Here is a 26,659-nt window from a genome sequence, read left to right on the forward strand (position 1 = left end):
TAGTTCTTTTATTATATCTTATTATCACTATTATTTTCTTATATAAATTCTCCGTCTATTTTCTGTATAAAATCGTAACGAACGTATATTTATTTCATTCGACAGTGCTACGTCCAATTGTCTTGGCGTCCAGTTGTCCCAGTCCCCCTCATGCCTAACAGAGTGGGGGTGAGCCCTCGTAAGAAACTACACTCTAACATTAATCCACCCATCTTCAATAACAGGGTTACAGTGTGTACTTACTTATATTATTACACGAACTTTTAATCAATATAATACGTGTGTGGAATCTGTCACTCGTTGACAATGTCTACAATGCTAAAAAAGGCTCAGATATTGATTTTTGACAGCTTCATATTTAATTCTTCTTCTTCTTCTTTCACCCTGTCACGTCCCAACATTGGGGCATAGGGCAAGTACAAGTTGGTGCCACTTCCCTCGGTCCATCGCTAACTCCTGTGCCTCCTGCCATGTCAGACCTGCAGCACGTAGGTCGCTTTTGTAGCATCGCTGCAGGGTGAGGGAGGGCCGGCCACGGCGACGGAACCCTTGAGGCTGTGCCACAAGGGTACGAAGTGCTGCACTTTTTGGCGGCATCCGGAATACATGTCCCAGCCACGTGAATCGTCTCTTCGTGATAACTTCAATCACCGAAGGCTGTTGTGTCTGCTCACGAACTCGGATATTTGTAACGTGGTCGTACCAATGTACCCCTAAGATTCTGCGGAGACATCGATTCTCAAAGCTCAAAAGCCGAGACTCTTGAAGCTTAGTAAGATGCCATGTCTCACAGCCATACAGGAGCACAGGTAGCACGCACGCGTTAAACAAACGACATTTGGTCCTCACAGAATACAGCCTTGACCTCCATGCGACTCCAAGTTGGTTGAACGCAGAGCCCGCCACACCCATGCGGATTCCAAGCTCACTAGAAATACCACCATCATCGGCAACCGTGGCACCCAAGTACTTGAATCTGGACACCAGCTCGACGGGCAGACCAGAAACCCGCAGAGGAGTGTCGGCGTCGATGCAAGCAGCACTGCACATGGATTTGGTCTTAGCGGCATTCAGATGAAGACCCACACGCATCGAGTTCGCGGCTAGCCTGTTCACGGTCACCTCCAACCTCTCGATCGTCGAGTCAAACACGACTGCGTCGTCTGCATACTCCAAGTCGCACAGTCTTTCTTCGCATAGATCGCTTGTGTCATCATGATGTAGGCGTATCCCACTGTCGGGGCAAACCGTCTTACGCATTATGAAATCCATCATGATGATAAAAAGAAAGGGCGGCGCAAGTACACATCCTTGCTTGACTCCTGACGTGATTTCAAAGAGGTCAGAGGATGTTCCGGCTGCTCTCACGCGACACTCTGTATTGGTGTAGAGAGCACTTATCACGGCGACCAGTTTCCGTGGGACACCATATCCTAGCAGAATTTGCCACAGAGATTCACGATGAGGACTGTCAAATGCCTTTTCATAGTCCACGAAGCAGCAGGCGACAGGTATATTCATCTCTTGGTACTGTTGCAGAAGGCTTCGGAGAGTTGAAATATGCTCTGAGCAGGACTTCCCCGGGACAAATCCACTCTGCTGCGCACGCAAAACGTCCAGCATGGGACTTCTAATCCTGTACAGGAGAATCTGCGCCAACACCTTCCCGGGAACGCTGAGGAGAGTGATTCCTCTGTAATTATTACAGTCTTGTGGGTTACCCTTTTTGTGCAGAGTAACAACGGTACCATCCCTCCAGGCTTTAGGGCACTGCTCCCTTTCCCACACCTCGTGCAGAAGGTCACACAAGGACGGCAATACAGCGCTCAGTCCGCAGAGCAGAAATTCTGCATGGATGCCATCATCTCCAGGAGCTTTCCTGCGCTTCAATCTTTTGACAGCCTCTTTAACTTCAGCAGTTGTCGGAGGATCTTCGCAGAATCCCGATGCAGTAGTGATTCTGAGGGCGGTGATCTCCGACGGAATATCGAAGGGATGCAATGGAGGTGGGCGATTCAGGACATCACTGAAATGTTGGCGCCATAGCTCCTGGACCTTTGCAGGTTCGGTGACTGTCACTCCGTCAGAGTTGCGTAATGCAGTGACCACTGGACGTTTTTTACCGCAAATTGCTCTGGTGATGCGGAAGAGAGCACTTGGATTATTCTTGCAGGCAGCAGATTCCGCATCCCGAATGAGGTCATCCAGGCGTCGGCGCTTATCGCGGCGGGCAGAACGCTTTACCACGCGGTCCATTGTCTGGTATTCCGCGCTGCGCTGTGGGTCGTATGTACCATTGTCTCGCAATTCTTTCAGGAGCTTCCTCTTCTCAATCATCTCCCATGTATGAGGTGACATCCAGTCCGGCCTGTGCGTATGCCGCTCTCCTAATGCAGTAGTTGCGGAGCTCATTATAGCATCCCGGAATAATATCCATTTTCCTTCCAAGGGATCCGAGTCGATGGAAGACGTGAGAGTTCTAGCATCATATAAGCGCTTCTGCAGCTCCAGCTCATAGGTTGCACGCACACGGGTACTTTTCAGTTTTTCCACATCGAGTCTGACCGTCCTTTTGGGTTTTGGGACTCGTTTGAGGTCTATACGGGATTTCCCGACCAAGAGTTCGTGGTCACTGTGGATGTCTGCACCTCTATATGTCCGCACGTCTAGCAGTTAATGCCGGTATTTCGCTTTGACCAAAATGTGGTCGATCTGGTTTCTTGTATTACCGTCTGGCGATGTCCATGTATATTTGTGGATGGTCTTATGAGGGAAAAGACTACCACCAATCACAAGACCATTCATTGAGGCAAAATCTACCAGACGGGAACCATTATCGTTCATTTGGCCAAGGCCATGTTTTCCCAGCACAAAGGGTCCACGCGAGGGGTCAGATCCTACTTTGGCATTAAGATCACCAAGGATAACTGCATGATCACAGCTGGGGATATTTCCAGCGGCTTCCGCCAAACTTTCGTAGAATGTATCCTTATCTGCATCGCTAGCAGCCTCTGTGGGAGCATAGCACTGCAGAAAAGTGATGGAGCCCGACTTGGTCTTGAAAGTAGCGCGGAGTAGACGTTCGGAGATAGGTTCCCAGCTGGTGAGGCACTTGCAAGCTTCCTTGGACATCAGCAATCCGACTCCACTACGTCGCAATGTGGCGTGTCCGGAGTACAATAGACGAAACCCACGAATAAACTTCTCGCCAATGCCAGTGAGTCGACACTCACTGATCCCGAGAACATCTAACTTGTATTGAGAAAGTATTTCTGTTAGATGCTCGGCCTTTCCAGGGACATTTAGAGTACGGATATTGTAGGTTCCAAAATAAAATCGTTTACCGAATTCAGGCGAGGTCGTCAAGATGGAAACGGGGGTCCGAGGCTTCCCTGTGCTTGGATTAATCTGTTGTTTTAGGGTGTGCAGGTGATCATCCCACAGCACCCGAGTTCACTGGTGGGGCTGCCACCTTAGGGCCCGTGAACATGCCCTGGTTTTCTGTAGGGGTTTTCCTTCCCGTAGCCAGAATGTACCAGTTTTTAGGCGCTGGTGATTCGCCTTGCACCCTCCTCTATCTGCTACAGCATGCTGCATTGCCTAGGGACCCCCACGGAGAGGTTAGAGGTAGGATTTGTTGGCAGAGCTATCATGGATAGTCGACATACTCAGCATTTCAAATGGAAGCACACCTGATCTGGCATCAAGGCATACCCCACTGAAGTCATACCAACCTTTCCAAAGTCATAGATAATAGCTTCTATTGTATCTTAGTTTAACAAAAAGGTTGCTTGATCTATATTTGATAAACACTGTCCATGCAGTATGCAGTAAGTCCACGAACAACAGACTTTTCTTCGTCGGAGTCTTTTCTCCAATTTTTCTCTATGTACTTTTTTTATCTTAATATTTCAGCGGCAATCAAAACACAACCGTACGATTTGCTGACATGGTCCGCAGCCTACTTCAGAGCGATGGCCGAAGGGAAAATACCTCCGATGAAACTCAGGCTAGAGTATCCACTCGTCAGGACTGACGGTGGTTTGACGGCTGGTTATCTGAGACTCATCATCAAGCAGGTGCCTATCTAATCTTATGATAATCATTTTTTTTGTCCAGACATGGCCAGATGAGTGCCTTACCATGTTTTCACTCCCTTTGTTCTTATATTTTGTACTGATATCTCCAATAATAATATATTTTCATGCTGGAGTCACTACCTGAGCAGGACAGAGCATATACCTCAAAAGCTATTGATCGTGGTTTCGAATCCCATCCCAGTTCCAAAGCAATGATCAAATGAGAATGATAATTTACTTTTATTTAATTCAGGGACCGGCAATGCCCACATTCATCAGTGTAGGTACACATACCAAAAAGGTCAAGGAAAAAGCCATTTGTTATAAAAAATTATAGATTTCCTGTAAATACTGTAAATGTGATACAAAGTCATGTCTTATGTGTACTTTTGTGAATTTTTTTCATGCAGGTACAGTATAAATGTCAGTTTTTTAATTGGTTACAAATATATTATGTTGCCCTTGGCGATCTTAAAATTTTGTTTTACGCTCTCAATGATAAAAACAACCTTTAATTTAAATAATATATTATGATGAATGAAATTTTAATATACTGCCGAAATAAATGCCTATTTTAAATCATTATTTTACCGTTTTTCCTATGCCATATCCATTATCGGACATCGGCTATGGTTTTGGGCATTTTTTCCCTGTCTATCGCTGCACTGAATAGGAACGGAGTTTTGCGCTTAAACCAGTCTCTTAAATTCATTCTCCAGAACATTCTTGGAAATCTTGTCTTGAATCATAAGACGCAGAAGTTTATACTACTCAGGATGCCAAATCACGTTGCTAACATTCTAGATTTGACTTTTTTCATCTTTGACATCATTTCAATGTTGGTAACTTTGTCCTTCCTGCTGATATGGAGCGGGTGTCTGTATACCCACATTTCAAAAGCTTTAAGTTTTTATTGTATTTTACCCCAACAATATTAAAATGATATATGTAATGCTTTTAGTTTTCTGGCGACAATGAGATCGAACGAGTGGTGCTGCAGAAGAGATGGCACGGAATATGCCTCAAGGACAATGAGCTGAAGCAGATTCTGTGCACTGCGGGAGTCTACAAAGATGCTCAGTTTGCGCTGTATAAATTTGTTGCTGTTGCTGCAGGATTTTTGTGCAAGGTATTCAATCAATCATTTTGCTTTCAACTAACTAGAGATGTAATATTATAGATTAAACTTGTCACTGCGATAATGATCAGATGGTTAGGTTAGGATCAAAATTGGAGAATTATTGTCTGCCATGCTCCACGAACAACGTGTAATTTTTTCATCTCGGTGCTATAGAGATGACCATATAGTATACGGTCATCTCTTTCCGATAAGAAAGCTCACTGCGAACTGTGCTACAGTAAAATGTAATTCGTTCAATTTACATGTAACCGCAATCCTTAACTTATATCTGAGACTGCATATGGTTCACTGTTATGTTCTTACAATCACAGACTATGCAATGGAGATGTCGTGGAGAGTTGAGGCTTTCGAGATGTAGCTATACATACAGACATATCATTTTTTTTTTTTTAAATGACAAGGTGACAAAATATGTTCATGTCTCAGAGTAATGATATAAATGGAGAGCGCCTATTTTTCGACAAAATGAAGCCGTGTTTCTTGCGCACAGTAGAACCTCGATTTTAATATTATCAACTTAATTATGAAACGTTATACCATTGTGTTGCTTCTCAGTACGGCTACCAAATTCAAACACAACTTAGTTAACAATATGTTCTACTAAAATAACTAAAAATAATTACCACTAACTATATATCGTCGCAGTAGGTGTCAAGGGAGTCAGTCCACAAAATCATAATGCTGAGAAACAGGCTTGCAAAGATTTTATGTGACAAAACAAAGTAACATTTATTTATTGAACTTTTTTGTTTTTAAAGATATAACGGTGAAATTTTGAATATAGAATATACTTTGTGGTGTTACCTTTTTATTATTTTGAACAAATAACTAAAAAAATGGTATCTTAGAAGTTATGTGTATTATATCTCTTGACCACTGAATGTTGAAATGTACAAAAAATGTAGTCAAAAGAGTTTTGTGGCTCAAGTCCATTCACCACTGCGCATCTTTTACAATTTCATACATTTAGGCTTCATCTCTATAGAAGAAGGTTTTTTGAACCTCTTTGATTTTGTACCTTTGCCATTTTTCAGAGTCTCACCCAGACGATGATCATGCTATGCGAGCTGTTCAGTGACGAGCCGGAAGGGGGAAGTAGCGCCATCTCCGCTGACCTATTTGTTGATCTTTACACCTTTTTAGCTGCCATTGATGCCTCGAAGACCTTCAAGTATATCGACGGAGTTCGAGAAGGTATTAAGTCGCTGTATTTATAATGCTCGATTGTAATTTATAATAATCTTTGTATAAGTATAGTCGGGAACACACTAGAGGTAGTTTTATAATACAAATTACATTTATCATTATTGTATATTTACAAACACGGCTACAAAACACAACAATTCCTATTTTAAAAGGACCGCATTTAATCATAAATATGCAAAGATGCGATATCTCCCAGTGCGCAGGAAGTTGGCATGGTTGATGTGATTATTGTTTATGGTTGCTAATGTCGGCTGTCGTATCAGCTGAGGCGTAAGGCCATAAAGAAAGTTAAAGATATAAATGGAGGAACTTAATTAACTGCACACAATGTAAATAATCCTCCCACCCACCTTGTACGAAAAAGCAACGGCATGGTTATTTAAAAAAAAAAAAAAGTATCGGTTTATAATGTCATATGTGCCGGGTTCGAATCCCAGGTCTGGAAAATTCACATGTTTTCTGGATGTATGTTTGGACCCAGAGTATGGACCTAATAGGTTGAGCAAGTCGCTAACATCCATTCCTCGTAAAAACAAAAATATGTTAATACAACTTTCACTCTATGGAGACCAACATGACCCCTTAGATTCGAACATGGTGATGTATGTATATATGTATGCATCACTTTCTTTCGTTTGACGTGCCCCTCTCATTATGTCTTGTTTCGTGCCTAAACTATTGAACATCGCAGTAATGTGGTACGTTTATAACATAGATCGATCGGATATTGGACGGATATTGTATATTAGTTTTAAAGTTTCGAATCGATTGAAAATCAACAGCGAAACGGACATTTTATGCGTTGAAATGAGATTATATTTTTTCAAATACCCTATCTGGATGTGCAGTATTTTTACAAAATAAAAGTATGATGTGGATGAGCGTGTTGCATTGACCCATCAAAATTGAGATATTAGATATAATTATATAGAAGAAAACAAATTGTCAATCAAACAAGTTATGATAGTTTTATTTACTTATTGAATTTCAGATAAAGTTTCAAAACCAGTAATCATCGATGATCCGGCAGTCACTGCTGTCAAAACACCCACCCCTGGTACTGATGACGTAGACAATAAAGGATTGCTGAAGACTATGGTGAGCGCTTTTAACTAATTTTCTTCATTGTTTTGAAAATATAAGGTTTATACTGACTGATAAGGGACTTAAGGTGGTACATCAGTGAAATCGCAAATAATTTTCAACTATAGGCGCGAAGAAATTTTGGACTCGCTGCCATTCGGAGAGAGAACGTCGAGCCGGAAACACGTCAATTTGTTTCGTGATGGCGACGGGCGTATTAATTTTAAATCGTATAAAGATGATTAAAAACGTTACCCATTTACTTTAAAAAGAAAACATGTCAATGAATATATTATTATTGTTACTGATAGAACGATAAACAGAACATTAAATGGACACATATTGGATTTATATGACAAATTATATTTCGTTTGACATGCGTCATTTGCACCCGCGCATCGCCTAGCCACGATCGTTTTAGACCGTGCCTTAAGTGAGGTATAGCCTTAAGGGACAATGCATATACCGTGATGAGTAAGAGACATTGCAATGCAAGGGGCGAATTTCAAAATGGTACCTACTTTTTTCCTTGCTACGTTAACTGATACATTGAGAAATCATATACATCACGGTAAAATACGGGATAATATGACACATCTATGTAATTACAAAAACGATAAATCTACAATTGAATGTTAGTTGTAACTTACGTTTTTGTGTGTCAAGTGTAAATTTTTGGTTTTAATGATAGTTTCTTTTTTCTGTCATATTTTATTTTCAAATTAGCCAATAAACCCCTTTTTGCAATAAATATTACAGGGGGTCCTCGCTTTCCGAGGGTAATTGGTACCGAAAAAATACCTTAAAAGCGAGTGCGCTTAAAACGGGGACCAAAATTACTTAGTAAATGGGTTTAATTGAGACACGCTTAGATTTTTAGCTTTGCATTCTTCTGCAAATTCGTTACTGTGGGGTCTCAGATAATGAGGACCCCTTTGTATGAAAAATAAAATTGCACACTGTATAAACATTTATTTATATCACTTTAAATAATCGGTTTCTATAAATCGTTATTTTTTCTTTTTTTTTGTATGATTTTGGCACGTTTTAGAAACGTATTGTGTGAAATTGCACTTTGAATATGTATGTATTTTTGTTAGATTTTGACCATTGTGTCAATTTTTGTCATTAGACGCCTCATATGATACACTCTGTTCAGGAAGAACAAGTTAATTGACAAAATCAGACGCTCAGTGAGGCCATATTCTGTAATCACCACATGATTTGGTCAAGCTAACTGTTTCACTGACCAGAGCATCTGCAGGATGACGATTGTTCGATTAAGATATTCTATCACATGTGTAATGACTCGATGGTTACAATGATATGTTTTATTATTAATTATATGAATCCTTTTTCACCTTATCCTCTTTACTCCATCCAGTCGTGGCAAGCTCGTAGAAGAACCTCAATGAAAATATCCAACACCGAGTGCCTTGGAATGAATTCGATCCTTGACGACATGATACCTATCAATTATGGCAAGATATCCGGAAACATCTCCTTCCTCCCGTCTCGTACCCAGCCGACGCTCGTCTCACGCCTTATGTCCTTGACAGCATCATCCGATAGCAGTACATTATACTCTACTTTCATGTTATTTTTAGTTACCTACATAATTCTTTTATAATACATTAATAATTTTTTTCCATTTAAATTTGGCACATAGTGGTATATTATATTATCAGGGCTTTGAACTGTTTTTTTTTTTTCATTTCGGTTTTGTTCCGGTTCAAGTTAAAAAAAATATGTCCGGTTTTTGTTCCGAAAAAAATAACGGATTTCCCAGTTTTCGGTTATCGGTTCAGCTCTGAGTGATTAATTTTTAAATGGTTTAGTATGTATTTGTATTCAAAATTTATTTTCTACCATAATTAAGAACATTTTATGCTATATTGTATAATAAATAGCCCGGCGCCGAAAACAATATGCTGCACCACACGGCCGTAGCCATAAATTTAAAAAATAATATTATATTATGAATTATGAGAATTATGTCGAGATTTGACACCACAACTGAACGACAACTGAAGTTAGGAGTAAGATCATGTTAATACGTATGTTTGAACATGTACCGAACCGAAAAACTGATATTTTTTTTGGTTCCGGTTTCGGTAATCATTCCGGAAAAAATAACGGTGTTTCCGGTTTTCGGGTTCTGTTCCACCACGGAGACTCATTTTGAGGTTAACCGATTTTTACGACCTGTCAAATGGTACCGTAAAATGACAACATCGCGTCTTGCTTACTCTTGAAGAATGAGATTGGAGAGACAGTCAGCACTTTTACGTGTAAACAGTTATTATCGCGATAGTTTAAAATACATTCTATTGGTGCTAGTAAATCCATGCACATGTACAGGCGCTATTATTCTCAAAAAAATAATTTATATATATTTTTCTCTCGCATTAATTGGACCTAATAGGTTGAGCAAGTGGCTGACATGCATTTCTTGTATAAACAAAATCTGTTAATACAAACCTCCACTCTGTGGAGGCCCATATCATCTTATCAGGATCGGACATGTTCGGAAAAAATAAATAAATTATTAATTCTACTTACGTCATTAATTTAAAGTATGACAAATTAGATAAATTTAATTATTTATATTATTTTTCATTAGTAATGCAAGTATTGCCTATTAAATATTATAATCAATGATTGTATTTAGATTGAACGGAGTTACATAAAATAAAATATACCTATCTTTATATACAGGTAACCTTCGATCATTGCAATCCCGACGAGTACAAATTTGTTATGTCGCAATCTTCTTTTTTAAATAATATTTTTTTGTCCAGCACTTGTTTTGACATGTGCCAGGAATCATCTTAATGACTTTAATCACGCACATTCAATCAAATCATTTGACAGTTGTTATCATCAAATTTTACATAGCAAGTACAGACCTGCCAAGCAGGGTAATCTGTAGATTCTTCTTGCAACGTGGAACAAAATGAATATTTTTTTTTGCGTTTATTTTGTGAGGTTTATTAATAAAGTGTTTTATTTCTTTAAATATATCAAGACTAGGGATCCCGAGCTATTTTCGATACCTATGAATCCCGGGATTGATAAACATAATCCCGGGATTTCGGGATTGATTTTTTTATCAATTTTTATAGAAAATAAAATAAAAGCGAAAATAAAACGGAAAAAATACTTTTAATAAAAAATAACTACATTAGAAATAAACTGAGTTTGAATGAAGTTTGATTTATACCCATGTGTAGGTTGCCGATTCATTTTATTTTTTCACATGAATTATTAAAAATGAGAAAGATTGGAAAAAAACAATGCTTCGCACTTTTAACAAAGTAATTCTACCATGATATCATACGTTTTACGGCAGTTTAATATTTGGCGGACTAATGAGATTTATGATGCGGAAAGGCCATACGTACGCCATGATTATTTGCTTTACTATTTTAAATCTCGCTAATCCATTCATTATGTCTTTACTATCAGAAACAGCAATCTCATATTAAATTCACATTATTATTTATATTACAATATTATTTACTCCATTAAACTTGTGTATTTCCAAGATTGAACGTATACAATATTAACAATAAATGTCTTCAATAGTATAAATTATACTAGATTTATTTTTGACCGATTTTATCAATGTTATTTGTAAATATAAAATTTTTATATTAACAATGGAAAAAAAATGCCAATCCCGGGACCAGTCCCGGGATTTGTCAAATTGTAATCCCGAAATCTCGGGATCAGAATTTTGGCTCGGGATTGGATTCCCTAATCAAGACCTACCTGTACCTAATTTTTGTTTTGTTCAATTTATTTTGTTTTGTTTTTAATGTTTTTGTTTTTTTCCCATAGCCTTTTCATCAACATGCTCCATGAGGATGTGCGGTAGATTCTGTGTTAGTTGCCTTTTTATTATTTATTTTTATTTTTACAACTTAGTAATAATTTATTATTTTTAGCAATTTTTGGGTTAGTTAAATTCATGTGTCGATAATTGAGCCCTTCTCGGGAGAGATTCTGTAATGCTGGTTTTTGGTAAATATGTTTAAATGACACGCCATACCTGGCAAAAATCATTATGACAACAGATGGTACACTTCAAGTATTAGAGTGGTGGCGTGTAGCATGTGTCTAGTAAACTGGTGAGATGTGTTAAACACTATTAGCACAAAACAAAGATATCAAGACAATGCTACTTTTCAATTTTATCATGTGTCATATTGTTACAGTTAACGTTTTATGCGCTAACAACTAAAAATGATTTTTAACCTTATTAGATGTTTATTTCAAAATAGTAATAACTCAAGATTTCTTATTATAAGTACAAATGATTACAAGATAAAAAGAACTTTTTATATACAACGTTTTTAAATTTTCTGTTAAATCATATAAACTTGACTTGACTAGCTTAAACGATCAAAAAAATTTGTACTTGATAGAAATAATACCGAAATGTCATTTTGACATTCATATTGATTTCCATAGTAACGCATGTATATATTAATAATTTAGTTGCTAGGACCCCAGACCCCTAGCAACCAATAATGGTGTCGAAATAACTTTTCATACAAAACAGAATTAACTGAAAATGAATTCAATTCTACTTAAAGATGGCTAAAAGTATTAAATGCATTGGCATCGTGTTCTGATAAATATTCTAATGCCGGCGCTCCATTGGCACGCAAGTCAGACGATTTACAGTCTTCGGACTTTTTTTTCGCGTGGAGCACCCCAGGTCTGCGGACTTTTTAATCCGCAGACCAGGCTCGTTGGATTTCAAACATGTTTGATATTTTACCCTCCGAGTTGCCAGACTTCGTCCGTCGATCGCTATGCAAATTCGTTTTAACATTAATACGCAATTATTCGGACCGCAAAAAAAACTGTAATTGTTTTAAACATTTTCATTGATTAATTTGTTAATGTACACATTAGAAAATGAGAGATTTACCAATTATTTTTTATTTGTATTTATGAAATTCATAAAATAAAACGTAAAACGTGTGTTGTTTTCACTGCTGTATTATTTTATGCAAGTCTACATATAAATAACACAAAATTATAGGATTATCGGAAGACATTACGATAATCGCAACTTTTGACTTTTGACAGCTCGACTTTTTTATTCGTTCGTTGATCAGTAGCAGGGCATAGACAAATCAGACGATTTATTGTCCTCGGACTTTTGGCTCGCCAATGGAGCGCTGGCATAAAAGTTTCAAATGTCTAGCTAGTCGGGAAGTTAGTCAAAAATCGATTGCAAGATTTGTACTGGATTAATAACCACCGGACAAATAAGAATACGAGCTAATAAAAACATTGTAAAATGTGATTATCTACACAATTTTTTTTAGTTATTACTTTTTTTAAAACACTTTGATAGAAGTATCTGAATGTATTATTACATATTATGTATTAATATTAACAAACAGATCAGCAGACAAGTCGGATAAAAATTTAACTGCATACCTGAGCTGTATACTTGCGCATTATATTTGCAGTAGTAGATATGACAACTATCGCCACACAGTACAATTTTATTATACTTGAATAGTGCCAGTTTCTGTTTTAACCATGTCATTGAAAAAATGCAACTGGTGGTAGGTTTCTATTTACTGTTACACATCGATACCATATTTAAATAAGGAAACAAGTCAAAAAACTGGTGCTTGAAGTTTTTGCAGAAATTTTAATTATAAAGCATTGATTTTGAGGAAAATGTAGGTATGTTTTTTTAAATTTAGTTTAGTGGAATTCAGCAATGCACAATGACATTTCACAATATAAAAAGGAATTAACTCAGACATTTCAGTATATAATTGAATTAATGATTAATGTCAGAAAGGGTTATTCGATATTATGATATATTGAAGAAATTTTTGACTCTTGTTTTTGCCGAATTATAAAGAGAAGAACTTTCTACACCAAAGTGCATTATTAACTTAATACGTTGAAATTTTGAGTTGTTTTCTTTTTGAAATTGGGTATCGACATGTTTAGTTATACCTGCGTCAGCATGTTTGACCAGATATAAGTTCAAACGTTTTCATGTTGCTTGTCTAGTCAAAAGACACTATACTTTAGCAAAGAAAATGCGCAAATATACCGCTCAAGTATCCAATTACTTTGTAGCTGGCTTAGTAGCATTCAGATAAGATGTCGGAGTTGTCAGAATTCGTTTAATTTCACAGTTATGTAAATATTTTCAGGACGAAATTGAAGTTAAAATAGATGACGTACAACTTCCACCCGTATCTTCGGAACCGTCCCCAGAAGTTTCACCAAAAACTCCTTTGGCTGAAGATGATAAAGGAGAAGAAGAAATTACTGGAAAGGAAGAGGAAGAAACTTTTGCAAAAGAATCAGAAAAGGTTTCTTTGCCTGAGATAACAGCAGTTGAAAAAATAACAGACAGTGAAGAAGCAATAATCGAGGTTGTTGAAAATGAAGATGAAGGAAGTGGGGAGGATAATGATAAAGATGATGATAAAGAAAATGAACCTGATGAGAGTGAGGAGAAGACAGGAGAGACTGTGGATGCTGCTGAAGATGATCCGGGTGGTGAGTTAATTTTTAATGTCGAATTATTGAACTGTTTTGATTTTTTCATGGTGTATTCACTGGCACAGATATTTTCTATTAAAACAATGACAAGTTTTGCTGACTGTACCGATCAAAGACGTTGGAGAAAACCTTCTTCTATAAAGATGTAGATTAAATAGTTAGTTAATGTTCATGGAGATGTGTCTATCTTTCAAGAGAATTATTTTTTTGTATTATTCATTCGATATTTAAGTACTATACAAAAAGTTCTCTTGATAAACTGAGTTTCACCATAGCCTTACTCTTAGGCCATCCGCTCATGTGAATACTCAAAAAAGACAAGACTGAAACTCCAGTATCTAGCTAATGTATTTCAATGGCGGCTTTCAAAACGGCTGAGACCAAAACCGAAGAGACGCGACATGCTAGTCTCTCGGTCTCACAATTTCCAGTCACCCATAAAACAGTGGTACCAATATCAGTAGATTCAATGAAAAATTATATTTTCTAACCAAAATTGGTAGCACTGAACTGAACTAAACAAGCAATAACAAGTTAAGATGTCAAAAGTTAAAGATGGGCGAACCGATTTTTAATTTAAAATATGTGGCAGATGTTGAGAAATACTCCTGCCTGTACAATTACAGGCTGCCAGAATATTCCCATAAAGATATTACGGAAAAAGCTTAGAATTAAGTAGGAAAGACAATGGGTTTGATAGTTTGAGGTTATGAGATTATTATACCGGGTCCACATTGGCAACATGTCACCGGCAACCTCGTTAAATTTTACGATAAGTATGATAATTATCGTAAAATTTAACGAGGTTGCCGGCGACATGTTGTCAGTGTGGACCCGGCATTAGGTTTCAGTAGCACCACGTGCGGAGCATCAGTCACTGTTCCATCACCAACGAGTTTGTCAGATTTTATTTTCTGGGTGAGCGGATAGCCTTAAGGTGATTCATCAGTGAAAGGGCAAATAATTTTCAACCATAGGCGCGACGAAATTTTGCATTCGCTCACATTCGGAGAAAGAATGTAGAGCTGGAAACACGTCATTTTGCTTCGTGATGGCGACGGCCGTAATAATTCTTAAATCGTGTAAAGATGACTTAAAATGTTACCCATTTACTTTAAAAAGAAAACATGTCAATGAATATATTATTATTGTTACTGATAAAACAATAAACAAAACATTAAATGGACACATGTTGGATTTATAAGACAAATTATATTTGGTTTGACATGCCTCATTTGCACCCGCGACCCGCAATCCGCGCATCGCCTAGCGACGATCTTTTTAGACCGTGTCTCAACTGAGGTATGGCCTTAACATACCATTTATGTAGAAGAAGATGATTGACCCAACATTTCATAAACAAACTATTTTTATAATGCATACTATATAGAATTCAGTTTCACCACACAATTATGGTGCATAATGCTTTTGAAGTAAAATAGTAATTTATTGATGCAATATTAAGGTCACAATATTCTCCATTATGCTTGTATATTTTTGAATGTTTTGAATTTACTCGTTCACTGTTTATCACAAGAGTGTTTGTCACTTGTATTGTCTTACCATTCTTCCACCGTTTGGTTGTTCCACGTATCGAGTGTTCTTCTCAGATGGAGGTGCCACTCCGCGGAAGACGGAGCGAGTCGTGACCCTGCGGGTGTTTTCGGAAGAGGGCGTCAAAATTGATTCCCTCAGCGCCATGTCTATACGGGAGCAGGAAGGTGAGGAGTGTGTATGGATTTTGTTTTGTTGTGATTTTGCTTTCCACATTCATTATTTTAGGTGATGTTCAAAAACCATAATACCATACTGTATTTTTTGGAAATTTTAATGTTGTCAATATGTACAAAGTCATGGATTTGAACTGCCAGACGTCAACACTAAAATCATAATATCAACATAATAAGTAAAACAGTAGTATCACTGGGATGTTACCAACTTCAGACTGTAATCACTTTCTGTCATCAAGTCAATCCATCAACATATAATTAGATTCATTACTAAGTATTAGAATATCACACCATTTTCGGGCCGTTTAAATCCATCCTGATAATTTTTATCATTAGTATGCACAGTGTAAACGTAAAAAACAATAAACTTAATCTAAATCATCATTTTCATACGTATCCTGACTTATTCCCAAGACCGGTTTACGGCCTTCGTTCCACCAGGGGCAGTGGCGTTTTTCCTTGAGCTGATGAGCAGGAGACGTTATACAGGAATAGTTCAATTAGTTGAGGCTTTTTAGTATAAAAATTTCTCCATTTCTGTATTTTTAACAATCGGTTACTTCCAATTCCAAACCGGTTGTAAAATACAAGCAAATAATGTAATATATATAACCTATACATATTCATGTTATTAATATATTCACACAAATGAAAAAATGCCTAAAATTCTCGTCAGCACCCGGCTCATCTGTGTATGTACTTTAAATCGCAACTAACCTAGTGATTCAAATTCAAATTTATTTATGTATATAATAATATAGGTACTTAATGAATTTGACAAATCAAATGACATATAAACAGTACCTATGTATTAGAAAAATAGTATAAAAAGATTAAATACAAAAATTATAAAGTAGGTACATGGAAGTGCACCGAATGAGCTGAGTAGACCATATTTTAAGAATCTATAAAATGACGTCATCCTAAACTCACCTCACACAGGTGGAATGTATCAATATACAAAGTGATATGGTTGAACGCAGTTTTTTACTCAATTGACATTATAAATGGCAGGTTAGTTCTGCACCTTTAAAGAACAAATACACAGGTAAAAACTACTGAAAGTGGCAGAGTTTTCATTTACACCACGTGTGCGTCGGAAAAAGTATGTAGCTAAATGTGGATCTCTTCCGACTTTTAGACTACAGTATGTAAGCATATGTACAATTACCAATTACCAATTACATATGGCTATTTACTAATATTCATACAATTTAATTCTTTATTTGTTTCTATAATGAAACAGAACAAAAACTATAACCAAATCAAAGTAATGGACATTTGTTTTATTGGCTCATTGTTTCAGGAGAAATACCATCACCATTTCCACAGCTGTGTGACGAGAATGGAGTGCCCATTCCGAGGCCTGATATAACAGTCAAAGAAATGGAAGCCGTTATTGAACAGGTGAATAAAGTTTTATGTCGGTTTTATTGTTGTTAATGCCAATTAAGTGCTTGTTCGGGAATGTTCGGCTTAGTCACTTCTTACACCCTTTCACAAGATCCTAGGAAGGAGCTTGGGGACTCCTTCTCTATTATTTTAGACTTTTCAGTGACAGCTGAGTGCCGCATGGCAGGGTAAAGGTGCGTAGCCTGTCTTCCGCTATCAGCCAATTTTCTTGGCAACATGCCGGCCTTAAGGGGCGGCTGAAGAGCTCCGTATTCAAATATAATTTAGTATGAAATCGACCTCGGCGTCGTACGCACGTTAATTTAAATCGATCTTTTGGCAAAAATCACTAATCATCGGAGATTTTATTAAAAAAAAAAAACATTATTATTAGTATTATTACTATTGTCGACCTTCTACATTATTATTATTGTGGACAATCTTACATTATTATTTGATAAACACCACCTGCACGTGTCCGCTGATCAGAAAACAGGGCTGTCAAAATAATATAATATTTGTAAAATGTTAATTTCATCATAGTTTTTAATCAAACCTGTGCAAGTACATACTGATAACTTGGGTGGATATCGTGGCAAACATACTATTGATATATCTACGGGTATATTATTATTATAACTCAATTCAAATTGAACATAGGTTGATACTCAAATACTATTATAGTATCTTTATGATTTCGAGAAAATAATACGATGGAATATATTATATAATCCATTTTGGTTGCCAGTTTTTACTGCGATGAATCACTGTGTTCCTTACTGTCTTTTTTTATTCGTAGGTTTGTTTACTATGTACACCGAGAAATTTCCATTAATAATATCGGAAATGAGTTGGAATATAATGCAACCAAAACTGGAAAAATTCTATTATGGGTGTTTACTTTTTGAATTAGTTGACCCCAGAAAAACAGGTACATGCCACTACGTGAACCACAGTGGATATTATGCCGGGTCCAAATTGGCAACATGTTGCCGGCAACCTCGTTAAATTTTACGATAAGTATGATAATTATCGTAAAATTTTTTAAGCCATTATGATAATTGTCGTAAAATTTATCGAGGTTGTCGCGCGACATTGTTTTGCGCCAGTGTGGACCCGGCATTAGATGCACAAAACTTAAATAAAATATATTATAAATTAAATTTAAAAAGTACAATATAATTAATTGCGTCGGCAGCCCTGTCAGACACTTTTTCTAGCGACAGTCATTTTTTATAGTCATTTTTTATATGCCCGCCAGTCGGATGGATTAATAAAAAAATAATGTGTCTAGTGACTGTATGTTAATAATCATTTTTAGGCACTCTTAATATAATATATAATTTCGCCCATTGGCTTTACCTACCACTTGTTTCACTAGTATAAAAGTGAAGTTGCGCAGGCAATAAAAAGTCACTTTCTTTTTATAGGCAGACAGTAAATTCTACGTTTTAAAAAATATGCATTAGAATTAAACAATACCTATTATTTTTAATATGTAGGTCCTAAACATTACAAATAAGCACTATTCATTAGTAATGTTTTTTGGATAGCACATGAAATAAAAATGTAGGTTGATATGTATGTCAACATCCTTCGTATGTTTAGTTGTCGGACAATTTCAGGTTAAAAAGTTATTAATATATTATTAAGTTTATATCGTGGCCAACACATAATCAAAAAATTTATCATATCCATCATATCAGTTGCAATACTTCCCACCAAAGAACTGATAAACATATTGAATTTAGTAACATTAAATGTTATTAGTAAATTTATTAGAAAATAAATTTTATTAGAAAGTACTATTTTTTGGTCACCCCATAGCTTCACTTCACAAGCTTCACTTGTAGGGAGTTTATTGAGACAAACATTGGCGGCAACCTTTTTATATTAACTAGTAGACCAGTTATTATGGACCACATGTAAAAAAATCATATTTTCAATTCTCAAGGCCGATTCTGTAGAGCGTCCTCTTAAGGCCATTGGACCCGTTTTTTCCTGTCTTCTCAGAATCGTGGAAATGGCAAGGACGTTTAACACGAATTGACACATAATAAACACTTTATTTATTTAAAATCTAATAAATAATATTCAAATAACACTTTTTGTGTCATTAAAATTTTCTGATTCGCTTTACTTTTTAAAATAAATGACAAATAGTCGGTCCTGTTTTCGAAATTGGCCAAAACGACTGTCACGCCACAGTGAATTTTTGAACTTAATAATAGTTTTGCAGGTATATATTGTATGAAAGAAATGGGTAAAACAATACATTTCATTGATTAACTCACGTACTTTTTTTAATTTCAGAAAAATAAAGATTTTAAAGCCATTTTAGTTTGAGTATACATCAGCCAATTTTGAATGATTTTTTCTCACAAAATAATATATACTGCACAATAAAAATATTTTTTTATTATAATATAACATTTCCGTAATACTATAAATAATAATTAACAATGAAAAAATAAATAAAACCCTATAAATTCGGTACAATTAGTGACGCTATATTACCAAAACACGTCGTACGTTTTCATGTATTTATCCTATTTTCAGACAATTTAGATATATAATTATTTTGCAAAATTAACAAAAAGAGACCATTTGATCGATTAATCCATATAGTTTTTCTAATTTCTCATTTCTAACCTTAGTAGGCTTCTAAATTTCAACGGGTGAGGACGTCTTTTTTTCCAAATTTTTATCCGTCGCGAACAGTATTTTAACTCATAGAAAAATGACCTTTACTCGCATTGCAGTAACAATCAAATTGGCAAGACCACATGACGTAGACCAGGTGTTATAATTTGTGTTGACAAATCAAACATCATAAAATACCAGTGAATGTCAAACTGAGAAAAATGTAGTTATATTATATTATTTATTATCTTGTAATACAAATGGTTGCAGCATGTGAGATATTGTAAGATAATTGAATCTTATAACCACGGTGTCTACAAAGAAGTCCTAAAGGTATTCGTTCGGTGCAACATTTATAAAAAAAAATATTTTGGACTTGAGCAGTTTAGATAAAATATAGGTGGACTTTAATTATTTTGATAAATACCTACTTGGTTGGGCTTTAAACGATTTGAAAAACTTTGCATGTACTTAATACAGTTTTTATGTACCTGGGTCGCCATGTTTTGTTATTTTCAAAGGGACGTATCCAGGAGTATGTTTATTGGCATTATCAATAGAAACAAAATAATATTATTTTTCAAGGTCTATTTATTATCGATCTTAAGTGGTTTATGTCACAAATAGTAAATTTGTAGAAAATTTAAAGTAAAATACGTTTTCGAATGCTGTCATAGTAATGGCCACTGAAACATGTGTCATAATTTTCCTAATCGTCAAAATAATAATAAAATAAGTGTTTTGGGGCAGAAAATCACGTATATGTTTTATGATGTATGTATTTTTCAGATGGTTTGTGGTAAAATCTTTTTTTTTCATACTGCCACAATTCAACTATTCATAATTAATTGTTTGTTAAATTTTTCATTGTGCACTTTGACTTAATAGGTAGGTGTTAAAGTTTTTACCTTACTTTATTGTATTAATTTATTGTTAAGTGAGAATTAGCTGCTTTCGTTGTCAGTGTGTATTTGATGAGTGCGCATAGTGCCTGACGATGTCGAAAGGCGAAACCAGGATCGCATAAAACGACTCAAATGAAATAGTACAAAACTTAAATCCATTAGAATTTAATATATTTAATGCCGAGTTGAATTGAATGGAATCACCTTAGGCATTTATTAGTAATTATTTAACACAAGTAAAAAATATATTGAGGTAAGAACCTAGTTCATTGAATAATAAAAACAATATTACTCTTTACATCACAACTGACAAGATTTATATGAATTGTATATTGCCTGAACTCATTGATCCTAGACTAACACGGTCGATGGATATAAGAAACCCTCAATATCATAATTATATTAGATGCTATCAATAGAAAAGAAAAAAAAATAAAAAATAATAAAAAATAATAATTTATAATAGTTATTCTAATACATTACATACCGTTAAGCCTGTACACTAATTAAAGAACCAATTATTAATTTTCTATACACACTAATGTTCCGAAATCCTCCGCGGTGACCAAAACGTACTGCCGTCAAATACACGTTATTATAATAATGGTTTCTTAAATCTTGATTGTTGCGTAATAAATTTAAAAAAAATTGTAAAAAGTTGTAAATATTCATTGAATTGCTTTCTTTTATGAGTCATGTTTTTATAATTCAATAAAAACGCAATAATAACAGAAATCTTTTATGCATCTTGTGAATGTTTTAAACTTATAATTTGTAATGTGAGCTCATGAAAAAATGAATAACTTTTGTATTCATACACACCGATATATATAAATAATATACCAATTTGAAACACCTCAGAAACATACATAAGTATTAGATTTTTTTTTGAAAAATATTTGAATTTGAACCCACAATATGATAGGTTCAAGAAAAGGTGTCACTTCACAAATTCAGCATATCAATAATATGAGGTTCTTATTTGGAGGTCTACTATTTTTATTCTTATAATTTATTCTACCTACCACAAAAATGTTTATAAAATTTGTTAGGAAAAAAAATATTATTAATTCAACACTTTTAAAACCTCTGATTTCGTATCTACTCCCAGAGACGCTGTTTGTTTTTTTATGCGCGCTCCGCGTATTGCTATTTTGTTGTGGCTCTTACGTCAAATTTGATTCTTACGAATGAACCCATAGGCCTTAATTATGTTTGGGATTATTAATTAATTTGCATTGCATTGTATTATTGATTAATTTAATAAAACGCAATATTTTTTAGCAGTTATTCCACTTTTAATAAATAAATCTGGATCGGTTTCGTCCGCCTCAGAGGGATATTTTCAACTGAATAATATTTATAAAACAGGTATTTACCAAAACAAATTCAAAAGGCGACACAAATCTACCAATACATTAGATGAAACCGATCCAGATTTATTTATTAAAAGTGGAATAACTGCTAAAAAATATTGCGTTTTATTAAATTAATCAATAATACAATGCAGTTCCACCATGAATTGACAGCACAATAAGAGATATTATGTTTGGCATATTTTTGACACTCGACTGGATCTGTTGTTTTTACGATTTTCGGTCGAGATGTGCAGGAATTTGTTTTGAGAATTATTACTTATTTTAACTGCATTTTGAAATGTTGGTGTTACTGCCTACATGTAAATTCACTATAACATGACAATATGTGTAATTTAATAGATTTTAAAGTTTGGTTTAGGTTTAGGCCATTGAGTTATGTCAAATATTTTTTTTTGCGTAGCTGCAGAGAAACAAAGATGAGAAAGTCAAAGACTTGGAAGCCACGATGGACTCTCTGGAAGATCTCGTGGAGAAAACCAAAATGATGACGAACGATGTTGGTACGTGCATTATCATATATTTTTAAGGATTATTGCATCTAAATAAGAAGTGTCTTTCATTAAATTTATCATTCACAAGTTATAAGTTTACCTATATGAAGTTTCTGTTTATAATCATCATAAGGCGGGTGACAAGCCATGGTGAGTTTGGTTTTCTCCAATAATTCTCCGTCTGTTCATATCCATAGTGACCGTTTTTCAGATCAGTACCTACTCTCAGTACACGGCAGTCGTAGCTCCATTTTACCAATGAATCTCTTCTACTTCCTATTAGTTTGATCGATATCGGTCTCTTTGAAGTTCATTATCGATCTTATAGCGCCTGTATACGTGCATGGATTTACTTGCACGAATAGTGTCTATTTTAAACTATCGCGATTACATCTGCTTACACGTAAAAGTGCTGACTGTCTCTAAAATCTCATTCTTCAAGCGTAAGCGATGTTGTCATTGTATGGTGCTGTTTAACAGATTCAGACAGGTTCGGGCAAGTTCGTAGATAATTGGTAGACGTCAAAATATTCTGTGCGGAGTAGTTTGTATTTCTTCCAGCAGATTTGCCACTATCATTCTACTGTGCATGCACACTGCTATGCAAGCCATTGAGTGAAAATTCAGAAACTTTTGAACTTTATTGATACATGCATGCAATCTTGTAACTTGCAGGACAATACCTACATGTTTACATGTTCATTTTTTTGTTATGGCCGTGATAATAATATATACTGTCAGCAGTAAATCCATGCATGTTTAAACGGGGTATTATGCTACAAAAGACATAGGCAGTGCTATCTCATAATTCGAGTGTATTATTGGCGCAATCTGCATACAGACCGTAAACCATAGAGCTCAAGATTGTACCTTCTTTTCCAAATGTGGTGCTGTCCAGTATTTATGTCCGAAAATTTTAATACCATAAACCAATTTGAAATAAATAACTGTTTATTAGAAGTATTATTCCAGATGTTGAGGTCTAAAAATATTATTAGTGAATGACTTAATTTTGATTGGTTTTATTGCAGATTCGTTGACCAGTCGCCGGATGTCGCGGTCAGTCAGCAAAGAATTCATAGCGGCTGAAAAAGACTTGACCGAGAAGAATGAGCAGAACAATATTTTTTCAATTGGCTTTCCAAAGATTCCGGTGAGTTTTTACTTTTTCATAATTTAATCTGTTACTTCATTATGATTGAAATTGGAATACGACATCCATGTGTTTTAGAATGAATTAAAAATTATTGTTATACTGATTTTAACATTATGTATGTAGATTATATTTTGCGATTTTTTTTTTTTTTTGACCATATCTGATCCTAATAGGATCATATGGGCCTCCACAGAGTGGAGGTTTGTATTGATAGATTTTTGTTTTTACGAGAAATGGATGTCAGCCACTTACTGAACCTATTAGGTCCATTCATACTCTGACTCATACACAAATTGAAAAACAATATGTGTACTTGCCAGATCCAGGATTCAATCCTGGCACCCACAACGCTATAGGCCGACGTTTATGCAGCGTAGCCATAAATTCATAAAATTTAATATAATATAATATTGGTTTTGAGGTATGTCATCGAGTTTGAAAATTAAATCGAAATATATAAAATGTTGGTATATTATGTATAAAACATAATCCTGGCAAAGCCTACTGAAGAGACATCAAACCTAAGCGCATTGGTGATGGCTACAGGTAAATTACCATGTTAGGAAGGCATATTAAAGGCCTTCGCAACTATATCAACTTCTTTCAGAAACAAATGTGAATTAAAAAAGTGATTTTTCACATACAACGGGGACAATACGTTTTCTTGTTAGTGGAAATATAGTCCCTTGGCCAAGCCACGTTTTATGAATTTCCTCCAGTTGCTCAGTCTCAATTCATATCTAGTATATACCCCCTTTTCAATAATTATTAATTATATTATTTTGATATTTCTATAAATATATCTATCTATAATTTAGTATGTATATTTTTACTAGGTGGATCCTAATGCTAAGGGTGTCGTCAATCCAATATTCAAAGGACTCTTCGATAATGTGGCTGACAAAATGGGAGTCATAAAAACTATGCAAGAGGTTGTCGAAGAGAGACATCCCGAGGTAAATTTTCAAATAAAAAATAAATCAAAATGTCACAGAGATAATTTCTATTCCATGTATGTGTACATCGTAATGCTTTTGTGGAGTCATACTTGAACCATTTCTGTTTTATCCATCGAGAAAAATATTTCAAGCTCTATTTATTACATCTAAATGTAAAAAAACTGTGAAAACGAAATTAGCTAAAGTGTCTTCTACTTCCATTTGGAGTCAATAATTGAAGAGTGTACATGAACAACGATGAATGGCACATTTGCAAAATGTTGAGGAATGAATAAAACGTAAATAAAATTATTATTAAGATATTTAGTTATTGTATTTTATTTCAAAGATATATTTATTCATACAGGAAACACAATTATACAATAATTTATTAAGTATAAAAGTAATCAAATTAAATTACTTAGTTCCTAAATTCCTGTAGGAGAATAATGATGAACAGCATGTGCCTTGTAGCGTTATTCTTGTGAATAAATTTTTTATACGAGAACAACGATAAACAGCATGTGCCGTACAGCGTTGTTCGTGCACCCTCTTCAATTGTTGCTCAAGGGAAAAATGGAATAATAAACATTAAAAGTCGCACTGTTTATCCGAGATCTGTAATTTTTTCAGATGATTGTGGTTCCTGGTATACCGGGTATCGGGCCAGTCGTCGATGATGAGATAGTCGAAGAGTTCCTCAAGTACATCAGGGAGACGGCGGCCGAGCAGTGCGACATGTTCATGCCCCGAGACATCAGGCATTGCCTCTGTCCGCCACTCGAGAAGATATGAATTATTTACTTTATTATTTACGTATCGTATGTGAGATGGTAAAAAATCTTAAGTATAATAGGTTATCATCTATAAAACCTGTTAAAAATTTGGAATTACTTTAATATCAATTGTTATTTAGCGAGGTAAAAGTAGATTTCAAATTATTACCTACATTGGCGATAAATACGGTAGGTATATATTAAAATAGAGGTCGAAAATATGTATTGTGATATAGCTACATAGATAGTTTAACACTATATAAAATATAAATTATCCTTGAGTATTTTATTGTAGTGTGTTCGAAAAATTTTATCGAGTAAAAATAATATTAGAAGTTATACAATTTGGAACGACCTCAGCACATCTATTCTATACACAAGACTGATATCGAGGGTAGTTATTCATATTTTTGTGTTGAAGTATTATAATTATTACAATAAGTTAGTTGTAATTGTTAAAATACGTGCTATATTTTAACAGCATCTCTCTTGGCTGTGCTAACTTTTAGAGCGAGATGTGTGGTCTGCTTAACTCATCCGGTGTATTTCCATGTACCTATATAATTAATATTTTTGTATGTACATATTTGTTTAATAACATATCGTCACTGTTCTGGCAGAAAACACTAATTCGAAAAAATTACATATTGAGTTAGTACCAAAATGTTCCTTATTTCAAACTTTACCGTCTGGAAACCTTCTTAATAAATAAACAGTCTTTATTTTAAAGTCATCCTTTTTACGATTACTTAATAAACTCACATGACAGACCATTATTTCAAACATTTTAACAACTTCAAAGTCAAATTACTCAAAACTAGTATTCTCCAGTTAGTGTGTTCTGCCAGAACAGAGACGATATTATCTATCTCTTTTTTATGTCATGTTGTGAACGTCTTAAACTTATAATTTGTAATGTCCACAATATGTAAAAATAAATAAATTGAAATTGAAAATTGAAAATTGAAATTGAAATTGAAAAAATTGAAATTGAACTTATAAAAATTATAATACTTCAACACAAAAATATGACAAACTACCCTCGATAACCGCTGATAGCAGTCTTGTGTATAGAATAGATGCGCAGAAACATATCTATTGGAAAAAGTATTAGTAAAATATTTATTCCAGATGGGACATGAATCCACATCCATCATGTTGAAATTTCCTAACAATAATATGGTT

At 35.1% G+C, this 26,659-nt stretch overlaps 1 protein-coding gene across 1 annotated transcript in view; it reads left to right on the forward strand.

Moving 5' to 3' along the window:
- LOC147065135 (uncharacterized) overlaps positions 1 to 26,426 on the forward strand; it is a 30,396-nt gene extending 3,970 nt beyond the window's left edge. The window contains exons 3-12 of the mRNA XM_085956655.1: positions 3,916 to 4,079; positions 5,041 to 5,208; positions 6,255 to 6,414; positions 7,418 to 7,524; positions 13,710 to 14,061; positions 17,101 to 17,201; positions 22,514 to 22,613; positions 23,636 to 23,757; positions 24,597 to 24,716; positions 25,332 to 26,426. Of these exons, the coding sequence (XP_085812781.1) occupies positions 3,916 to 4,079; positions 5,041 to 5,208; positions 6,255 to 6,414; positions 7,418 to 7,524; positions 13,710 to 14,061; positions 17,101 to 17,201; positions 22,514 to 22,613; positions 23,636 to 23,757; positions 24,597 to 24,716; positions 25,332 to 25,493 (1,556 nt within the window). The 3' untranslated portion in view covers positions 25,494 to 26,426. The remainder of the gene's footprint in view (positions 1 to 3,915; positions 4,080 to 5,040; positions 5,209 to 6,254; positions 6,415 to 7,417; positions 7,525 to 13,709; positions 14,062 to 17,100; positions 17,202 to 22,513; positions 22,614 to 23,635; positions 23,758 to 24,596; positions 24,717 to 25,331) is intronic.
- Positions 26,427 to 26,659: the final 233 nt, after the last annotated feature.

This window comes from Rhyacophila brunnea, unplaced genomic scaffold (genome assembly GCF_057557595.1).
Source record: "Rhyacophila brunnea isolate RB1 unplaced genomic scaffold, BYU_Rbru_1.0 scaffold_6, whole genome shotgun sequence".
In the NCBI taxonomy this organism is placed as follows: Eukaryota; Metazoa; Arthropoda; class Insecta; order Trichoptera; family Rhyacophilidae; genus Rhyacophila; species Rhyacophila brunnea.